This window comes from Lupinus angustifolius, unplaced genomic scaffold, assembly GCF_001865875.1.
Source record: "Lupinus angustifolius cultivar Tanjil unplaced genomic scaffold, LupAngTanjil_v1.0 Scaffold_8_100, whole genome shotgun sequence".
Classification (NCBI taxonomy): Eukaryota; Viridiplantae; Streptophyta; class Magnoliopsida; order Fabales; family Fabaceae; genus Lupinus; species Lupinus angustifolius.
Window position 1 is genome coordinate 17,955 of NW_017717903.1, and position 23,504 is coordinate 41,458.

General features: G+C 33.8%; 1 protein-coding gene across 1 annotated transcript; it reads right to left on the reverse strand.

Annotated features, from left to right (window-relative positions):
- Positions 1-10,474: 10,474 nt before the first annotated feature.
- Positions 10,475-19,615, reverse strand: LOC109337557 (probable alpha-mannosidase At5g13980). Its single transcript, XM_019574565.1, has 29 exons — positions 19,269-19,615; positions 19,005-19,088; positions 18,288-18,376; positions 17,693-17,867; positions 17,415-17,534; positions 17,122-17,208; positions 16,948-17,019; positions 16,547-16,660; positions 16,224-16,324; positions 15,916-16,009; positions 15,534-15,701; positions 15,357-15,446; positions 14,892-14,957; positions 14,748-14,804; positions 14,207-14,426; positions 13,942-14,078; positions 13,733-13,804; positions 13,527-13,589; positions 13,365-13,436; positions 13,009-13,056; positions 12,792-12,911; positions 12,640-12,705; positions 12,424-12,536; positions 12,253-12,337; positions 12,053-12,160; positions 11,864-11,959; positions 11,549-11,596; positions 11,057-11,125; positions 10,475-10,748 (listed from the first exon to the last, which is right to left on the reverse strand). Exons 1-29 carry the CDS (start codon positions 19,578-19,580, stop codon positions 10,551-10,553), a joined length of 3,144 nt encoding a protein of 1,047 aa, XP_019430110.1. The 5' UTR covers positions 19,581-19,615; the 3' UTR covers positions 10,475-10,550.
- Positions 19,616-23,504: the final 3,889 nt, after the last annotated feature.

Sequence of the window (23,504 nt, forward strand, 5' to 3'; positions counted from 1 at the left end):
CGCACAGATAATGAGGAACGCTGGGTCAAAAATACGATGAGACCACTTGGGGTCAAGACACAATCACAAGACCACTAGGGGGTCAAGTGTGAAGAGAGACCACGGGAACACACGGATAATGAGGAACAGTGGGTCAAAAATAGGATGAGACAATTTGTTGAAAGGCTTATTTGGGAGGAGAGTTTCCCTTCTCAACAAATCGTCCTAATAGTAGTGTCAATTTGTTGAAAGCGGAAATTCCCTCAATTCGGTGTGTTTTCTTTTTATTTGATTAAGTAAGTGAACTCGGTTTTATTCTTTGTTCGCCATCTCGGCTTTGTTGAAATAAATTACAACGCCGGTATAATGGTTTCAAGAATATTCCAGTTACGACTTACTTTTAATAATCATGTGAATAAGTTATTCTTTCTTTGCCTCATCTCGGTTTTGTTAGAATAAATTTCAACGCTGGTATAATGGTATCGAAGCAATCTCATATTACATAATTATTAAGTACATTTGAATATCATCTCGGTTTTGTGGAATAAATTCCAACATCGGTTTAATGGTATTCTAATGTACACAAGTGATGAATATTTAGTTGTTAGAAACAAATAAATAAATAAAGAACAAAATAATAATAAATTTAAGTGACATTTATTTATTTACTCCCTTTCGAGTTCCTTTCATTAACAAATCAATCTTCTTCCTTAAGGAAGGTCGGTATTAAAGAATAAATAAATTGCGAAATGTAGATAACAATAAATAAAAGTTAGTTTGTTAGCTTCATCACTTTTGTATATTAAAAGGTGTTTTCAACAAATAAATTTATTGATAACACTTTACTATTTTACAATTTACACCTCTTTCAAGATTCAATTGTAGTATAGTATAGGGTTATGTCAAACCACAAGGAATTGCCTAATAAAATAAATCAGGTAAACATGTCAACGCACAAATAATGGTTTAAACATATTTTGATGGTTTTTTGGTTTCATTTAACATATAAACAATTAACAAAAAAAATAAACTAAATATTAAAAAATTCTTGAGGAGACAAGATCATTTTGAATGAGGAAAATATTTCTCAACTTCTTATGAATTTGAACTACTTAGACAAGTTCTTATAAGTAAAGACAAAAACATTTTTTTTGTGCCTAACAGAGAAATAACTGCTCCTACGTATCTCTAGCTGCAATAAAGAAATCAATGCTAGTAGTTATTTTAGAAAAAAAAGTTGATTAGTTGATATTTTAAAAAAAATAATAGGATAAGATAACGTCACTTGAATTAGTTAAGTTGTTTTAAAAGTGTCAATTTAAGGTAACGGGACAGGGCACAAGTCTCATAGTGTGCTATCTCTCCTTGATTTAGTTAAGTTAATTTGAAAATGACAATTTAGGGTAACGCGACAAGGCACAAGTCCCATAGTGCACTACCAGTTATTAATTTAATTTGGAAAATGTCAATTTAGGGTAACGTGACAGGGCACGAATCCCATAGTGCACTACCTCTTATTGATTTAATTAAGAAAATGTCAATTTAAGGTAACGCGATAGAGCATAAGTCTCATAGTTCTTATGAATTTGAACTACTTAGACAAGTTATTATGTTTTACTTTGATTAACTCCAAACACCAAGGTCTAAAATCCTTCTTTTAGTGTATGACCTAAAATGGTAGAATGATAATCACTTATATTTATTACTAAACAATATTACGTCCACAAAAGACTAGGTTGTCACACCCAATCTTGGCTACTCTAATATTGAAGTAATAATGAATATAATATCTTAAGAAAAGTATGCTTAACTTGGCAAATAAACTAAGTAGTACAACTACTTCTTAGTTTATTTGTTAAGTGTTTGAGACAAGTAATTTTTATAACTTGAAATCATTTTTAGGTGATCAATCTAAAAAGAGCATTAAGAACTTCTCAAACAAATAAAATTAACCAAAGCACCAACTTGAATGATTAAAATTCAAACTTTAGAATAAAAGAAGAAGTAGAAATACATAACCACATTCAAAAGAAATTGTTAGGAGCATAAGCCATCCATCCAAGAATTAGATGTTTTTAGGTTCCAAATGAGATTACAAAATGAATTTTTACATCTCATTTGCCTTCTCCTTTCTCCTCTTGAATTATATGAAAAACTACTCAAAAAACTACCTAAAATAAAAGGAAAATATGGAGGAAAGAATTTAGAAAGAATGTACAATGTCTTAGAATTGAGAATTTCATGCCTTTATATAGGCCAAGGTGTTGGGCACTCAGCTGACCATTGGCTAAGCTGCTGACTAAGAGCCACTTTGGCCCCTACTTGACCCCTATGGTGGGCTAGGTTACATGCATGGTGACACCTCCTCCTTCTTGTCATAGCCTTATGTCATTAATGAGGTCATGTTGTTGGCATTCAAGCAAAGAAAAAGTAGGATGTTCCATGAGTTGACCTAGCAATCATTTTTCTGGTGGGCCAGGCGCTCAGCTCACCTGGTCCCACGCTCAGCTGCTTGCTTGAGCAGCTTGGCTGACCTGGTCCCACGCTCAGCTGCCTGCTTCAGCAGCTTGGCTGACATGGTCCCATGCTCAGCTGCCTGCTTGAGTAGCTCAGCTGATCTGGTCCCACACTCAACAGCCTGTCTGACCTGGCCTGGTGCTTGATGCTTGGCTGACCTGGCCTGGTGCTTGGCTGTCCTGACCTGGTGCTTGGTGCTTGACTGGTCTGACCTGGTGCTTGGTGCTTGACTGGTCTGGCCTGGTGCTTGGTGCTTGCCTGGTCTGGCCTAACCTAGCTTGGTGCTTGGCTGACCTAGCCTGGTGTTTGGCTTGGTTGGACAACTTTGTGCTTGATTTCTTCATGGTGAAACAACCTTTTTTCTTTGGTTTGTTACTTGAGTTTTGTTGGTTGTTTGACACTTTTGGGTTGTTTTCTTTAAGTTAAGGTAAGCATTTGATTTTTGCAAGTTGTTTGACCTACTTTAACTTAGGTTTCTTCAAGACGAAGTAAGCTACATTTCCTTCAAGGCTAAGTAACCAAATTAAGCGCATAACATGCCATGCTTTAACATGATTACTTTTTAGCAATTCATTTTAAGATTTTGTCTTGAATTTTGGCTTGAATTCTTGTCCATCTTTGAATTTATTCTTTAATATTCAATTTCCTACAAAACTCAAAGAAAACTTGGACAATAATTAATATAGAACTAATTCATTCAATCACGCAAAATTCACCTAAAAATTGTTAATTTAAGTTGGTTTTCTACAATTTGCATAGGACAAGTGTCATAAAATGATGCTGAAAAGTGTATACTTTTTGCATTCATCAACCACTTGGGGTCAAGACTTTCGACTATGCGTGTATATGATGATGCGAATGCAGATGATGCATGAATAATGCGAAGATGTTTGTGGTGATGCATGAATAATGCAAAGATGTTTGTGGTGATGCATGTATGAGGGGTTACACATATGTGATTAATTTGATTATCATTATGAATATTTGATTGACATGAAACCATAATGTTTTCTCGATAGACAACAACTAATCAAACTGATATTGATCACATCTTCTTCTTCTTTTTTCTTCCTCTTTCTTTCTTTTTATTTTTTTTATTTCTTTTTCCTTTTTTGAATCTTGGAATCCGCTGGGGTCTGCCTTCCTTCCGTACGGAAAAATACATTATCTGTTCCTTGTCGATGTACGCCTTGAGACTTAGTTCCAATGAGTTTTGTTCGCCTCAATCACTAATGAAAGATAATATTATAAGAGTTTTTTTTGAACATCATATTTATATAACTTGAGGCTTATCTAAGTGAATATGCACACATAATGTATAGTAGGGAGATGAATAAATTTTCTTCTATTGATATTCAAGGAGTTTTAATAGGAATGTCTAAGGATATATGTGTTACGATAGGTATTACAAGTTACAAAGTTTTGCAAAATTTTTGCCCTAGTATAAGGTATTTGCTCGTTTATCAATTGACATCCCGAGATGGCCGGATAACTGGACCATCGTGCTAGCCTTGTTTGGTACTCCCAAGAACTTCATATTTCATCCAACAATGCTAGAAACGTCTTCAATTCCAACTTGATGTGCAGACACATGGAGGATTATGGCTTACTCCTATAGTAGTAGACTTTCTAGATGGTCGCCTTTTCATTGTCCTAACTTTTGCTTAGGTTGCCCTTTCGGGTTTTCAACCTAACGAGCTTTTTCATTCTTACCCCAACTTTTGCTTAGGTTTCCCTTTCAGGTTTTCAACCTAACGGGTTTCTCATTCCTACCCTAATTTTTGCTTAGGCTGACCATTTTGGTTTTCAACCTAACGGACTTTTCTTTTATTTCAAGTTTCTATTTTTAGGCATAGACACTCTTAATTGTGTCAGTATTCATAGGTTTGAGTAAAACATTTCCATCCATTTCTTATAAGACTAGAACAAGTTATAAAATTTTGCAAAACCTTTCCCTAGTATAAGGTAATTGCTCACCCATCAATTGTTCTTCTCAGATAGCTGGATAACTGGACCATATGCTAACATTGTTTGATTTTTCCCAGAACTTGTTACTCATTTTCACATTGCTCAAAACTTTTATGATTCTCACTTGATGCACAAACGTGAGGGTGATCTTGATTTTCCCATAGCATGACAGACCCATAAGAAAAAAATGCATTTTTATTGCGTTAACTTTTGCCTAGGTTGCCCTTTCGGGTTTTCAACCTACCACGCTTTTATTGATACCCTAATTCTTGCTTAGGTTGCTCTTTCGAGTTTTCAACCTAACGAATTTTTTTCCTCTCTTCTTCCCTTTTTTTCTTTTTCTCCTTTTTTAGGCATATAACCTCTTAATCGCGTCCATGTTCACAAGTCTGAGTAAAACGTTCTCATCCATGTCTTGCAGGATCAGAGTCACCCTTGAGAATGCATTCTTGATAATCTATGGAGATTCATGGCTTGGGGTCTATTTTCCACGAGCATCTTCTTGAATTTGGAGGATCTTTTTAAGCACTAAGTTTCCAACTTCGAATTCTATGGGACTAACCTTCTTATCAAAAGCTCTAGTCACTCTACGTTGGTATAATTGACCATGGTAGCAAATGGCCGCCAACCTTTTCTCTTCAATCATGAGAAATTGCTTATACTTGAGGTTAACCCATACCGACTCTTCTTGCTCTGCTCCATCAAGACTCTTAACAAGAGAATCTCTACTTCTATGGGTGAAACAACTTCTATCTTGTACACCATTGTTGTCTATAATGTCCCACATATTCTTCCATTAGGGATAACTTATAACTCATGGCCGCACCATTGACGAAAACATGAACATGAGGATAAGGAAATTATCTTTCAGACTTGTTTTGTTCAAATTTCGGTAGTCCACCCACATTCTCAGTTTCTCTTTTTTTTTTTGGGTTCCAATACAACATTAGCCACTCATTATGTATGTCGAGACATTTCTATGAAACCCGATTGCCATTATTTCATTATCTCTTCCTTTACTCCTCGACCATCTTCTCCATCACCAAACTCAATGGGGTGATTATCAGGTACCGCAAAAGAATCAATTGATAAATGTTCAAGTACCCTATAACTGGACAAAATCTCTACAAAATTGTGATACATGTGTTGATTTGTGTAACATCGTGGAAAGAAATGGGACATAAATATGGATGTTCACAATGGTATGGAAGAAAGGTAAGTATGTGAGAATGAATATGATAAAAATGGATGAATGGAGAAGAATCATTAGATAGTCAAGCAAATTCACTAAGATATTGTCTCAACTAACATAAATATAAGTCCAAAGAAAATTCAAAGCGTATGAATTACAACATAATCAAGTAATTACTATGCAACTATGTCAATCATTGGCTCGGATCCTTGTCTTCGTCAAGAAGGATGACATGATTTACGAACGGTTTGTCTTTCTCCAAGGCACTGATGGAGAGTTGAAAATAAGGATCAATGACAGAACCCTTCTCCTCGTCCCATCATCTATGTTGACACCTAGATTCCTTCATTTTATGAATTGTTAGCCTTCATTGTTGTTCGATCTCTGGTGTTGAAAATATGACTTTGATTAGCATTGTTTTTCCAAGGTCACGCAATGTTTCAAATTTTAAGCTTGTAACTCGCAAGGAGTTTGGTTTTAAAAAATTATTTTTGAATTATTGAAACTATTTCCATTATCGAACGAAGAACTTTCCACATAACATGGTGTTCACCCCACAACCGTTTTCTAGGGTTATAACCCCTATAGTCGTGTAGTGGTTGACGACAATCGTAGAGAGAGCACACATACCCCCCAATATGATTGCATATGTTATGTTGATAATTTATGGTCTTGTGATATATAGAATGAGACATCGTTCAATAAAAGATCTAAAAAACTTATGATAATGTTAGTTCTTTCGCATATGTGTAAGTAATGGATGTATGACTATGAATACACTTCACATGAGTGATATAATGAATGTTGCGGTGACATGAATGTCGCGTGAATCTTCTATTTTCTTTTCTTTTTCTTTCAATTATTTTTGGGACGCGACATGCATGAAAATTAGATTGAGTGCATGAAGGAATCTAGATTGAGTGCATGAAAATTAGTTCTTTTTCTTTCAATCTTTTTCTTTCAATTATTGCGCTGATGTATCACTTAGATTGAGTGCATGAATGCAAGTAACACATTTTTGTTATTTTTTACACATGATATGGTTATAGATGCTACTATGAAATGATTTTCTTTTTAAAGGTACGACATGCACATGGATGTTATAATGTTTTTTTTTGGTTTTTTTGCTTTTACTTAGTGCATAATATGCATGTGAATGCTATGATTTTTTTCTTTTACATTTATATAGATGATATTATGATTTTTTTTGGGCACATGATATGCATGTGGATGAAATTATGAATTTTTTTTGTGAGCCTTCCATCGTGGCAGAAGGATATCCAAATGTAATGGTACCTTAATTCACTCAGGCTCATGTGACGATGAGTCATTATGATTGTGGGATGGAAGTTTTCCCAACTTTATGCTAAATAAATAACAATAAAAAAATATACTCTCGTGTCCTATACAAAGGTGTTTTATGTTATAAGGTTCATTCACGTCTAAAAGCCAACCTTAGGGTGAAGTTCTAATGTCCATATATGCAAAATTTGGTGGTACTAGACTTCCTCTAGGTCCCCGGACTGTCGTCACTAGTGAAAGTTGACGACCCAGATATTACGAATATGGCACGAAGATGTACGAGACACCATGGGGGCCATATCCATAATACTAGTAACAATCCGAGTGATACATCAGCGCAATATCGAAATGTGCACGAAGGCCCAATGATGATAAGTTAATGTATCACTAATAATAGGTCAATAGGCTAGATAGACGGCTGAAATAACAATGCATGAACAGTGAAATGGGTGGGGGTGTACAAACCTCAATATAATAATGCATAAAACATCATAATAACCCCAGAACTTGTACGTGGCAGTAAAACATAAATTATATATACAATAATTATTTACAAATGAATATAACAAAAAACACAAAAGTAAAATGAAATGGTAAAATTAAAATAATGAACCAAATATCCACGTAATTAATCTTAATAGGTTTGACTCTCAGTTGTCCCTAGTGGAGTCGTCATGTTGTCGCTATCCCGCTTTCATGGGTGCGACGAGAAATATGCAATTAAATGCAATGGAGTCGTCATCGATGTTTTTTAGAGGGAAAACATGAAAAACCAAATTTTGAAAATATGGTTGATTTGCTCAAAAATAGAAATTGAGTTCGGAAGTCGGTTAAGGATAAGGAAGGTATTAGGCACCTCATACCACCCATTATAACAAATCCCATAGTACTACTAGTTATTAATTTAATTTGGAAAATGTCAATTTAGGGTAACGCGACAGGGCACAAGTCTATAGTGCGCTACCTCTCCTTGATTTAGTTAAGTTATTTTGAAAATGTCAATTTAAGGTAACGCGACAGGGCACAAGTCCCATAGTGCACCACCTCGCATTGATTTAATTAAGAAAATGTCGATTTAAGGTAACACGACAGGGCACAAGTCTATAGTGCGCTACCTCTCCTTGATTTAGTTAAGTTATTTTGAAAATGTCAATTTAGGACGACGCGACAGAGCACAAGTCCCACAGTGCACTACCCGTTATTAATTTAATTTGGAAAATGTCAATTTAGGGTAAAACGACATGGCACGAGTCCCATAGTGCACTACCTCTTAATGATTTAATTAAGAAAATGTCAATTTAAGGTAACGCGACAGGGCACAAGTCCCATAGTGCAACACATCTCATTGATTTAATTAAGAAATTGTCGATTTAAGGTAACGCGACAGCGCACAAAATTCATAGTGTGCTACCTCTCCTTAATTTAGTTAAGTTATTTTGAAAATGTCAATTTAGGGTAACACGACAGGGCACAAGTCCCATAGTGCACTACCCGTTATTAATTTAATTTGGAAAATGTCAATGTAGGATAACGCGACAGGGCACGAGTCCCATAATGCAATACCTCTAATTGATTTAATTAATAAAATGTCAATTTAAGGTAACGCGATAGAGCACAAGTCCCATAGTGCACCACATCTCATTGATTTAATTAAGAAAATTTCGATTTAAGGTAACGCGACATGACACAAGTCTCATAGTGCACTACCTCTCATTGATTTAATTAAGTTATGTTTGGGAAGGTCAATTTAGGGTAACGCGATAGGGCACAAGTTCCATAGTGCACTACCCCTTATTGATTTAATTTTGATAATGTCAATTTAAGGTAACGCGACAGGGCACAAGTCCCATAGTGCACCACCTCTAATTGATTTAATTAAGAAAATGTCAATTTAAGGTAACGCGACAGGGCACAAGTCCCATAGTGCACTACCTCTCATTGATTTAATTAAGTTATTTTTGAGTAGGTCAATTTAGGATAACCCGATAGGTCACAAGTCCCATAGTGCACTACCCCTTATTGATGTAATCTTGAAAATGTCAATTTAAGGTAACACGACAGGGCACAAGTCCCATAGTGCACTATATCTCATTGAATTAATTATGTTATTTTGGGAAGGTCAATTTAGGGTAATGCGAAAGGGCACGAGTCCCACAGTGCACTACCTCTCATTGATTTAATTAAGAAAATGCCAATTTAAGGTAACGCGACAGGGCACAAGTCTCATAGTGCACCACCTCTCATTGATTTAATTAAGAAAATGTCGACTTAAGGTAGCGAGACAAGGCACAAGTCCTGTAGTGCGCTACCTCTCCTTGATTTAGTTAAGTTATTTTGAAAATGTCAATTTAGGGTAACGCGAAAGGGAACAAGTCCCATAGTGCACTACCCGTTATTAATTTAATTTGGAAAATATCAATTTAGGGTAACGTGACAGGGCACGAGTCCATTAATGCGTTACCTCTCATTGATTTAATTAAGAAAATGTCAATTTAAGGTAACGCGACATGGCACAAGTCCCATAGTGCACCACCTCTCATTGACTTAATTAAGAAAATGTCGATTTAAGGTAACGCGACATGACACAAGTTCCATAGTGCACTACCTCTAATTGATTTAATTAAGTTATTTTTGGAAAGGTCAATTTAGGGTAACGCGATAGGACACAAGTCCCATAGTGCACTACCCCTTATTGATTTAATTTTAAAAATGTCAATTTAAGGTAACGCGACATGGTACAAGTCTCATAGTGCACCACCTCTCATTGATTTAATTAAGAAAATATCGATTTAAGGTAACGCGACAGGGCACAAGTCTCATAGTACACTACATCTCTTTGAGTTAATTAAGCTATTTTTTTGATAAGGTCAATTTAGGGTAACGCGATTGGGCACAAGTCCCATAGTGCACTACCCTTATTGATTTAATCTTGAAAATGACAATTTAAGGTAACGCGACAGATCACAAATCCACAGTGCACTACATCTTATTGATTTAATTAACTTACAAAAAATCTTCATGTTACTTTTCCATGTATATATAAACATTATTATTGATTTGTGAAAGATAATAAAATAAATAGCATACATAAATAAATAAAAAGACAGAATAAAAAAAATCTATAAAATAAATAAAAAACGAAATAATTTTAGGGTTTATATTTGGGGATTAAGTTTTGAAATCAATTTGGGGATTATGTTTTGAAATCAATTTAGGGATTAAGTTTTAAAATCAATTTAAGGTTTATGTTAAGTTAAAATTAAATTGGAGTTTAAGATTAACGATGTTGTGAACAACAAAATTTGAGACAAATAAGAAGTGGAAAATGAAAAAGATGATAGCTTTGTTTTTTATTCTCCCTTCTCTTTTTATCAAGTTTTTGGTTGGGCTAAGGGGAAAAGCTCAATCACCACAAACATTTAAAATTTTGATTTTCCCCTCTTTTTATTTTGAATTTTTTTTACCTCGGTCAAAATGTGTTTACAATAAAGGAAGTAAAGGGATGAATAAAGGAAGTGAGGAACAACAAACTTTATGGAAATAGACGTTACTGAGTACATTGCTTATTTTTCATCAGTGTCCTAGTGGACCTTCACTGCCTAAAACTGATAATAAAGGTCCTTATTTCTGCAGGATGAAGTTCTACAAGTAGCTTTTCTGGATCTACTGGTCTTCCCCTTACAAGTTTGCGATTTTGAGGTAACCCTTCGACTTGCCAGACTAATCTCTTCCTCTCCATTTCTGCTCTTTCTTGGTTAGCTGATAAGCTCACCTCACTTACTTTGTTTATCTGAATACAATGGAGTTAAATATGAAACACCTTAGACAAAAACAAGATAAATGTGAAATGATCGGAAATAAAACAACTAGGGAATTATACTGAAGTTTAGCTTAATTGCATTTGTCACCATTTTTTTTTATTTCGAAAGCTACACTTACTTTTCTTGAGAGTTGGTTATCATTATTCATCCGACTTTTCTCCCCTATAGACGTGACTGTACATTGGCCTCTCCTTAAGGGAGATAAGTGTAGTTTTTTAAACAGGAAAAGTACGAAGTATTTTCTCAAAGAACTTTTAGTTTTGTCATGATGTCGTACCTGTTTCTTGGGGAACACCTTTTTAAGCTCTACAGTTGCCACAGCAGAAAGTTGCGCATCCTCGAGAATCTTGCATTGACGAGAAAAGAAATTCAGTGTGCAGAAAACAAGGCTTAATAAACAGTTAAAATGAGGAAAGAGAGAATGAGAAAGATAAATCACATTGGAAGAAATCATTAGCTCATTACTGAAAGCAAATGTAGAAATAGCAGTAACTTAAATGAGAGGGGTAACAGCTTTCCATAGACCATGGTGAATTATTAAAATTCCATGAGAATCATTTAGTTTCTTTAATATAATGCATGAAAAGAACAAAACCAACTCATTTATCAGTTTTATATAACTCGCGAGAGCGAGATTATGGTTGTATATTCTTCAATTCATACTAAGACAAGTATTATTCCCTGTTTAACTCTGAATTGAATATAAGCTGAACACAAAAATGGTAAGAGTGTGATATAAACAACCAGATAGATGCTGAAGAGTATATACCTCATATAAGTGTGCCAGACGGAGTAGAACTTTTCCATCACCCTGGTCCTGCATAGTTCAAGAAGATAGCATAACATTTAGTAAGCAAAAGGATATAATCTTCAACATTGTCCATTAAAGAACTAAGCTGAATTAGGAGTACAAATTCATGACATGCCAAAAGGTCATACACTCGTACTGCATAGCGAGAAAGTACTAAGTTGCATTCATAGACATATTTTGGACAAATATTCAGCTTTATGTTCTGTTGGTAATTCTACAGCGATGTATTGTACTAGTATGTCTCTTCATTATATAAAAGCAAAAGGTGAACACCTGGAGGGTTATTATCGCGACATTGTCTGGTAAGTTGTATGAGGAATCCAGTCCGGAGAAGGTTGTGACATGAGAACCTCCCCAGCTACCTTCATTCTAGAAAACATGTAAAGTATTAACACAATTTTCATCAGTACTAATATGCTACAAGTTCACCTCACTTGGAAATTCAAACAATTCTTTAACCACCTCGGTGAAGGCTAAAAGTAGCGGTGAGTATATCTCCTGACCAAATGATCGACGCCATCTCGCACCCTCTCCCACGGGATCAATTCTGAAATAATACTTTCCTAATACCTGCATAATATATTAAATGTGATGAATAAGCCAGATGAGGGAATCATGGTCCTTGCCAACTCAAATTTCACAGGTTACTTGTATCTCCGTACAGTTAATCCAGTGCACTTATTATGGACGCAAACCGTTTCATTCAGTGCCTCTGCAACACCTCTACCATCATCCACAAGTAACCTCCTACAAAAAATGGAAACAGTAGAGTTTGATCGATAAACATGGGAATGCTACATAATGAGCATTAGAAGTTGAACAACATAACAAACCTATGAACCATTAGTTCCAATTGCCCATCTACGACGCTAGAGCCCCCCACGGATCTATCTACCAATACAGAGAATTCTTTACTTTCGTCTTTTAGGTAAACCCCGAGATTGATCTGAAACAAGACAATAGATATCATTAGTTGAATACCTCAAGAACTGTGTGTTCATAAGTATAATAAATGTAGTATCATACAACACATGACTAAAAAAACTTACAGGGTAATAATTTCCAGCAACAGGCTGATTTACTTGCAAGTCCCAGTCTTTTCTGTAGCCTCGAATCTATAAAGATATGTATTATTATAACAAAACATTAATTTATATAAAAAATGTAACTATTAGTCATGTTCTCAACATGTTTGACATACCCGTTCAATAAAGTCGCGCCCATTGGAATCAGTATAGAATTTTTTCTTGCTTGCCAGATTTGTTTTAATCTCAGTTGCAATTTCCTTGCCAACTCCATCATTAATGGGTATAGGTCCAACCTGATATTATGAGATTTATCATGATTATATAGCTCTTAGAGAATGAAATTTTAAGGACCTGCATTAGCAAGAAAAAGGAAACAGAGAGAAGACTTACAATAAACTCAACTTCAGCATGCTCTTTCCCCTTGTACAGTCTGGTGATCTGTTACATTATAAATTATGCAATGGTTAAATATCGAGCTCTAAGGAAGTTAAAGAATAATCCTAATGTGAACCTCTAGTAGAACTGAGACATTATGAAATGTATTAAGATTATCTATTATGTTTGAAGGACGGAGACATTATCACCATAATGTTTACAAGATTATTATTACCATAGATGTTTGAAAAACTGAGACATTATGAAGAGTATTAATATTATCTATGGTTCTCAACATGGAAGACGTTATATTTTCTAGCGATGTCTCCGAGCTCTACGATGATGACGATGATCAAATTGTTACATCCTACCTGGTATATCCATGAATTGATCTTCTGATGCACTTCATGCATAATTGGTCCCCGGAAGACTGTGAGAGTAGACTGAATTTTTTTAATATAAGAAGTCATTAATCTCTTGCTACCACTGAGTATTGGTAATTGAATATCAAGTGTTTTAATAGAAGATTTTACCACCCCGTGGGATTTAATGGGAGATGACAAACCATTGGGACGAAAAATATAAGCTCCAGACGCCTATAGCATTAAGAACATTTTAATCAATAGCTTCACACAAGTAATCATATTCGTAATCAAATCATATATCATCCTGGTAAAAAGAAGTATCTTAGGGAAAGAAAAATTAGTCAACATTCTAAGGATTGAAAAAAAGTTATCACCTGAGCATTTAGTGTTCCATCATCTCCATACCCGGCATAAAATTTGTATGCTTGCTCTGTAGATTCTTTTACCTTTCAGTATTAACAGAAAATTTAATAAGCATATCATATAATTCATGGAGGATGCATATTTAGCATCACTAACTTAAAAGGTCATAGATTTACTTCTACATTCCGATAAATAGTAAGTTATCATCCAAATCACATACCTTGCTTCTGCTGTTGATATATTGAGTAAGTTTCCCTTCCTTTTTAGAATAAATTAGTTTCAAGTTTCCTATGCCCACTTTAATTGTATCACTCTGATTCCCTGACTTGTATGTTGTATGTGTATCTGAAATAGTAGCTGCAATTGCAAATGTTTCTTTTAAGGAAAAAACAAACATTACTATAAAAAATAAATAGTTTCTTAATTGTTATTTGTTTGTTAGCATGAGTCATGAAAACATTCAGGAAGGGAATTACTGAACTGACCTGGTTGTTTGGCCTTGGAAACATAGTAAGTGCTAAAACCAAGTGCGGGAACTGTTGCTGAAAATGCAAGCCAATATTTGGGGTTTACAGTTGGAGACACTCCCAGGTATGCCTTGGTGTGGTAGTTTCTTAAACCAAGAAACTTATCAGGTATTGGTAGCAGCTGCGATTGGATTTCCTTTCCACTGGAATCCCGGACGACAACTTTTTCATTGGCAACCTATGACAAATTCAAGAGACAAGTTATGTCGAGCAAAAACTTACTGGAAGATGACAGTGTTTGGCTCTTGAGATATGATTTTCCTTAACAAGTTCAAAACATCATTCATGGTGATATATGAGGTAATTCCACAGAACAAGGCTTCATTTGCTGCATAAAAGGCATCAATTGGAACATAAAGCAGTGTAGTGAATAAATGCGTGTGTATGTAGCAGATATTTGTATAGCTCATACATTGTTCGGAGTTTAAAGAGAAAATATAACGGAAGAGAGGAATTACTGAAGGAAATAAAGCAGTAGTGCTTGAAGGAATAGACTCACAGGAATCCTTATAACATCTTCTCTTTTCCATCCTAGTGGATTGTAAATGACAACAACCTACAGCTTGCAATGTAACAAGAAAAACTTAATAGATAAAATTATGGCATTCTAATGAGAAACAGATTAGATTTCATAACTACTAACCAGGTCTTTCCCATATGAGAGGTTGACTTCAGATGCCGGACAGTGAGTTATGTTCAGAAGTGGACACTGTAATGACAAGATGGAAAATAAAGGATATAAAAAGAAATCAATGGACACAATGAATCAATGATACAGTTCAATCAATTACTAAATCTCAGCATGAAATCTTCATAACTTAGCTTCTCATATAATGTCGATATGTTTTCAAAGGAACACCGCTTTTCACTTCATTTACTGATTTTATCTTGGCTGGAGTGGATAATTGGATAGAAGTCACTTGTCTAAGTTTCATAATAAGCTTATTGATGTTATGAATTGTAAATTCTTTATTTGGTGTTAAAGTCTCGACAATTTCCCGTAGCGCACAAAGTATGAATATCAAGAAGGAAACTAGAAAAAACCAACATGAAACTTCCTCATAGAAAAACAATAACAGTTGTTGAACAAAGGAACATCACTACTTGCCTGTTGAAATTTAGTTTGTGAACTCCTACAATCAGTTTTAGTTGCTGCATCTGTCAAGCAAGCAAGTGACTCTGCAACAACCTTCTCGGCCTGAATAAGACATTAAGAAGAAAACCAATTTTGAGGTTACATTAAAAAACACAAAGTTCAAAGAGAGTATATATTGGTAACTATCACCTCTGTGTAGCCTATTGAAAGTCGTTTTGCATAATCATTAGCGACATGCTGCTTTGAAGTCCCGGATACTGCATCGTGGTGTTGAGCAATAGCCAAAGCTTCAGCCAAAGAGTCGGTTTTAGGACCCGAAACACTCTTCCCTTTGAAATACTCCAACTGTCTTGCAGCCTGTTTCAAGATTGAAAGTAAATTAGAGGCAATTTCAAGAAATCTGATAACCTTCTAAAGTATTCCAATGGAATAAAAGGTACAATTAATTAGAATGCTTTTGGTTACAGCTTTCAGATAAATGAGGAACTCATAATGTCCCTTAAGCTCTCAGAGTAGCTAAAATCTAACCACATACTTGATCACTTCAACTAACAATGGTTAGAAGGCGTACCAAATAGTAGCCGCTCATCAATCTGACATAACCTTTGAGAGCCGGCCTACTCGTAAAATACCCCGTCCAATAGGCATTTATACGATCTGCGTACCTAAAAAATCCATGACCAAAATATGAAATAATAAGTTGGAAGGATGAGGAAGAATGCTAATATCCAGCTCACTATAAAGTGAGTGTTTGGTTACGCTGTTGCACAACCAAATTGTTATTCTCGAAATCATATTGCAGGCCTAAGCTAAAATTTACAGCTTCTTCCTGAACATGATTTTGAGTTGGTACAATATGTTCTGCATTTGAAAACTTACGGAAAGAAGTCATCGGTCTTCAGTGGCCAGACCTCATTTGCAGCATGCTTCGCATCGGTATATATTGATGGGGTCGAGTATAGGGCATGAACTCGTGCATCCTAAAGCATTATCTAGTTGTCTCATTAGTATGTCAAACTATTCAATTGCTTCACAAAATAAAGTCAATTTGATTTAACTCCATGAGCAGATTGGTCACGGAAATTTTACCATCCCAGTGTATCATATAAAATGTCATTTATCTGAGAAGTGAATATTTAATTTAGATGAAATAATGAAGTAAAGAAACTTGTGAACTAAGAAAATAGTAGAAGATAAATTACTTGATTAACATAGTGAATAAACTTGTCCATTTGCCGAAACCAGGTATGTGCGTATTGGTACTTGAAATCTGTCCCCATTGTCCACATTATATGGTTTGTGCGTGTAATATTGGCCTGAAACAGAATAGCCAGTGCAGAATCTGCAGATTATTGAATTGAATCGTTTTCTAAGTGCATAAACATAAATTTTTTGAATGAAACTGAATATGAATAAAGGAATTGAAGTATTTCCATTTGGAACATCTCTATTTTCATTTGTACTAAAAAAAGCAAACATTTCCTATAAAGAACTTAACATCAATAACTTGAAAGCATCAGAGATACACACAATCTTGCAGCAATTCTATATGATAAACTTAATTAAATAGATCCAACAACTCATCTTAAAATAAGGTTCAGACCTGCGATATTGCGGCTGAGACAAACTCGTTTACGCGATCAGGGACATTGTAGTCAAACAAATTGACATCATCCTTCAAGTGAAAATGCAGTAAGTTAAAATTGACATCATCCTTAACACATATTTTCAAATAAAAGCTAAGAGATCTTAATGCAATATCTGACTTGGATTTTACCTGTACAACAGGAGAATCATCATTAACTTCAAAGTAGAAATTGCTGGTGGGAGGTTCATAATTATTAGGGAATGCACCCGAAAATATCTATATTAATGAAAAAACTTAGGGATCTGCCAGTAAAAGATACTTGGAAAAAGAAAGTGAAACACAGAAGAAAAAATAATTGGTTACTCTCTATATGCTACATTAAGAGGGTGAATCTTGGCGCAAGTGAGAGCCGCATGCACTGAGCCGCCCTTTTCTATATGAAACATTAATATAAAATTCATAAACCTCATTAGAGTACTAACTTGTGCAGTATAACCAAGGCTCTTGGAGCCCTGCCATACAACTTCGAGAGTTTTTTCGTCTTTCCTCTTAGCTCTGTCTTGGTAGTCAATCCGTGCAAAGAATAGAGAGTCAAATCCAACCTATGCCAACAAGAGTTTTGCTTAACAAGGGTTGTGCTTAAGAAACAAGTACAAATGCTATGCAGAAAAAATGAGACTTTATTCATAAATCAACTTCAAAATCATTTCCTTTTTCATCGTCGAATTTATATTATGTATATGCTACAACAAAACTGTACCTCTGCTCCCAACAAGTAAGCCTGCACTGAAGAATGTCCAAATGGATCAATTTGCCACCCAATTCTAGGAGTTACACCAAATTCTTCTTTGAGAAATTGGTGTCCAAGGGTTGTCTGATCAATCATGTCAATATAGTGTGTGGTAGCCTCATCATGCATACACATCCCACCATTTCTGCAATAAAAAATTTCATGACCAAGTTAGTTGATACAAATTTATATTACAAAGGCCACTAAATATGATTTGGATTGGAAGCAATTTTGCTACTTAAAAGCAAACATATATCATAGATTCGACAAAGTTTTACGTTGCTCCTAACACAAACAACCTTCACCTTCGATCCGAGTACAAGACCAACTACATGTACCATATAGCCGACCCCACCTAGTGAGAATAAAGCTTTAGTAAGTTTCACCTATTGTTAATTTAGTTGATGAGATTTACTATGGTAGTATTTTATTGTGTCTTTTGAACTCGTGACCTCCTAATCATAAAGCAAACAACCTTACCGTCACACTCGTATAAAACAGGAAAGCAAAGAATAGATAAGTTACAAATCTTTCAAAAGTGAAGGAAGATAAAATGGATGAATACATGAACTCCAATTGACCAGAGTTGACTAGCTGTTTGACTGTGTTCTGGACAACCTCACTCTGTTCTCTCCACCAACGCTGGAAAAATGCCTGCAATACAAGCAAATAACATCTATCGATCCATGGCCCCAAAAATGAATCAGGATCTGCTGTCCCAAAGTATGTCTCGCACCAATAAAAATATGTCATGTCAATTAAAAAAATTAAAAATTCATTATTTTTGCTTCATTGTCATTGGTGCAGGACAGAATTTGGGATATAGTTTAGGATTTTCATTCCCCAAAAATAGGCAAACGATTGACTTGCAGTTTTCACAATAATTGATAGTGTTGTTCTGTCTTTCTAATATGGAAATTAAAGTTTGCTATAGCTATGGTTGGCAAGCTTATAAGCTAGGAACCAAAAGCTGATGAGTTAGCCTGTTGAATTGGAAGTATTTGGTTCAGTAAGATTAAGTGACTAGCTGATATGTGTAAAATGGCATAAGCCTATAACTCTTAAATCATAAGTTGCTCAAAATAGCTTATCACATTTTACCATATAAGTTATAAGCTAATATATAAACATCAGATAACTTATTTTTGGTCAAGTAAGCTAATTGACTAGATTATAAGCTACTTAATCTGGAGTAAATTTTTGAATTGTGAATCTCCAGGTACCATATTATTATCATAAAAATAAAATTTCTTCTCTTGTTCCCCAAATTTTATAGCCTTACTTGTTCAACATATATGAATTTGCGATTTTTGTCAGCCAACAATGCAGGTACCAATGAATCCAGCACATTTTGGACACACGCTCCCTGCAATTCTAAAAACCAAGATGAGACGACAACAACAACCAAGCTTTAAAAAATCATACTTAAAGACTTGGTTACATAGATTGAACAATATAATAATATCTGTTACAGAATATGAGGCCAACAAATGAAGAAAAATATCAATTAAATTGAGAGACACGATAGGTATTATGACATAATGACCTGAATGGAGTTGTTGGAGCCAACATAGTACTGGTCAATGGTCTTCAACCATCCAACATCATCATGAGTATGAGGAACCAAGTGAACATTGAGCTTCCCAGGGACAATAGTTGAAGTAGTATTGTACCTTATGTACTTCGATTCTGAGGAAACAAAACACCCCACCAACACTAAAACTAAAACCAAGATACATTCACCACTTTCCATTGAACTTACCATGGAACAAAGTGGTGTAGAAAAAGAAGATGATGGAGTTATAAACATGGTGGGGTTATTTGTAATATAGAAATTATGAAGCACGTGGACCCTCATAGGTTGTCGTTTGGTGAATAGAATAACATTATGTCAGTGTCAGTTTAAGCTTTTGCATGATATTACTCAAGGAAAAAGATGTCATTACATTTATAGGTGTCCCAACATGTCAATAATTCATATATTTTTTCAACCAATCATAAACACCGATATTATATTCCAGGAAGGCTACATAACTTATGGTTTTATAAGATATTTGGTATTGTGCTAGATGAGTCATAGCCTACATGACTTAAAAACAAAATTGACACTGGACTTTTGGTTTTTATAAGGCAAAATGTTATGTTTTGACTTGTAAAATTTAAGTAGTTTGCAAAAAAATATCTAATTCATTATGAAAAATGGTATATTCTCCTACTAAATAATGTGTTTTATTATAAGGTTTGGCTTTGGGTGCTCGGTAGAGTAAAAACAAGATTTTGTAATTTTCGATGCTTTGGTTTGCTGTCTTCTTTGGTTTTTTGTTTAACCTATTACCCATTAAACATGTAACCTGCTTCACTTCACTATACTTGAGTGTTATTTACTCTTGTGAGTGAGAGTGATTCCTCAAATGTCATAGAAAATATGTTCTAATAAAAAAATAGATTTTTGCTTTTTTCGCAAAAATCTATTTAGATTATTTTTATTTAGTTTTTAATAGTTATTTTAGATGTATGTGTAAATAAAGATAAACAAACATAAAAATGGAGATAATTCGTCGTTATATAAAAGATAAATCTTAAAATGGGAAAATGCATTTAATTTAATTATTTGGTTAATAATAAGGCACTGGTCTAATGTAAGGTTCTCTAATTTTCAATATGATCAAAAGTTTAAGAGTTGATTTCTTAGAACAATACTAAGTGGAATGAATAATCATATATTTAAAAGAGAATAATTTCTTATTCAAAAGGTGAAAGTATATATATTTTAATAGTACCAAAAAAATATAAATTATGTATAATGTATTCATCAAGGTTTTAAGAATGTGTATTTCAAGCTCTAACATTTTTTGAAGTCTGTGAATTACCTCTTTTCTCATTTTATTGTAACCTTTTTCTTTCAAAAACACCCCTCACACTCTTCTTCGTGTATACGCGTCTCAAGGATTTGTTGTTAGATGTTAGGGGATTCCAACGCAATAAATATATAAGCATTAAGTTAGGATATTGAAAGAGGAAATAAATGCAACAAAACATCTTCAAGAGAAAGAATTAATATTTGTAAAGTATATAATGCGAAATCTTATTCACTAATTAAAATTATGACATGTGTTATATATTTTTTTTAATTTTTAGATATATTCTTTTAGTAAAAAAGTTAAATAGAATATATGTTGTAATTTTAATAATAAAATAAGATAACTTATCTCATAATATAAAGAAATATTTTATTCTTTTAATTTATATAATAGTGTAAGTATTTTTAAAATATAAATCAATGAATAATAAAAAATATAATTAAATAATGGATAATAGAGTTTTACATAACATATACTCAGGAGCATAATCCAACTCCAAGCAGTAACTTAAATGTTCTAATTTATGTTATAATTTTTCTTTTGTATTATTAATAGTATCATCTCACCTTATGGATAATAAATTGATTATTTTTAGATGTGTGATTATCTTTCTCAATAAATGTAGCACATAAAAGTTAAACTCTTCCCCTTTTAATTATCTAAGAGATCCAGTGATATCTTAAAGATATAAACTAACGTCGGTTGTTACAATGCTTTAATACAATATAGATAAAACAAAATAACATCATAGAAATATAGAGAGAGGTGAAATCAAAATGGGAAATAATAGAAGAAATAACAACAAAGTCAAATTAAAACTTACAATGTGAACGATATCTATTACCTACAAAATTGAGATCAAATTTCTAACCATGGAATAAGCCTAAAGTAAATGTGCTTGAGAAAAAAATTGAAGCCTCTACAATGCATATTTGACCGAACTGTTATTGCAATGGAAATCAAGTCGGTCACGGTCACAATAATAATATGGTGGTATAATAATTCAATTATTGTTTCACTAATTAAATATCATATCGGTAATAGTATTGTTAAAATCATATTGGTTATTAAATCAGTCAGGATATTGGTATAGTGATATAATGATTCAACTGATGATTCACTAATTAAACTACATGTCGGTTCAATCGGACATATATGCTTATATTTATATATGTATTAACCTATAACAAAAAAAATTAAAATAGGTAGATACTCAAATTTATAATTCATATTCATAATCTACTCAAAATTCACATAAACAAAAAATTTTAAGTCTTTAACAAATTCGAAGTCTAAATTGCAAAACATATATCAATCCAAAAATATCACTTAACAAACTCAAAATATAAATAAATGACACAAGTTCACAACTCAGCCTACAAAACAAATAAATTTGGAGTTTTAACATTTAGCACCAATGAGTCAAAATTATCTCATATCAAGGTTTCATTTCTTCATCATTTAAGTCTGAAGCTTGACCCACTTTGTCTTCGTCCAGATTCATATTCTTCATAGGGTTGAGTTGTGCATCATCATCACCATCATCTTCTAAATTTAATTGATCTACAACAATGTCATTTTCATACAGGTTAGCAATTAAAAACAATTAGGAATAGATACAAATTAAGGAAAAACATAATTTTGATGCCTCAATGGAAAACATAATTTTGATGCCTCAATGAAAAATATAATAACCAAGCAATAAAAAACATACCATTGTCTTCAAGTGATAGTTGGATGAAAATGTTTGCAATGTCATTTCATAAAGCCTCAATCTCTTCAACAGTTATGAATGGTGGTGACTCCTCCAATATAAAATGAGAATGATCTTCAAATGTTTCTAAATTTATTGGGTCATAATTTTGATGCCTCAAGTGACTACTATATTTATTGATTTCATTATATACAAACATAAATACATGCTACACATGAATATGTAAAAAAATACAACTAAGGTTATATTTTGAATAAAATGGTAATACCTTTGTTGTATCCTGAAGTTATAATGAACAAAAACAAAGATCATTGAGTTTTTGATGCTCCAACCTATTTCTTTTATTGGAATGGATGTGTTCAAATTCCAATTCCTGTCACAACCGGAAGCACTACATGTTTGACTTAGAACGCGGACTGCCAACTGTCGCGCCCCGACTTTCGGCTACGCGACCTCTTAGAGTCGCCACTACATTTTATGGTTAAAAATGTAGAAAAATCTTTAAAGCCCAAATAAATTGAGCTTTTGGATTTTTGATATCCAGGTTCGGGAGTCGATTACGAATTGGGGAAGGTATTAGCACCCCGTTCGCCCGTAATAAAACGGTACCCTAACTAATTGCATACATTGTACCCTTAATTTATTTAAATTAAATTGCTTAAACAAAATATTTTTTACAAATGACCGTGACCGATTCTCAGCTCGAAGCGAAGAGAAATATGCAACACGAGTTGGAACTTCGCTATTGAATCCTAAAACAATTAAAACTTGTTATTATTTTTTATAAAGTAAAGCTTAGGAGTTTATTTGAATTTAATTGAAATGGAGATAATAGACAAAGAGTCAACATTGATTGCTTACCCTCTTTCCATTTCGATAGATAACAGAAGCAGTACAAGTGACCGCTACCGATTCTCGTCTCGGAGTTAGAAGAAAGATACAATACGAGTTTTAACCCCGCTATTAAATCCCAAAAAATACTTAAAACTCCCTTTGTTTTTATTTTTATTTTTAAATGACTTACACATTTTTAAAGATAGAGAATTAATAAATGAAGAGTCGACATGGGTCATTAATCATCTTCTCACTTCGATAAATAACAGGAGCAGTACAAATGACCACAACCGATACTTGGTTCAAAGTAAGAAGTAAGATATGACACGAGTCGTAACCTCACTATTACATTCTCATGAAAATACTTTTATTT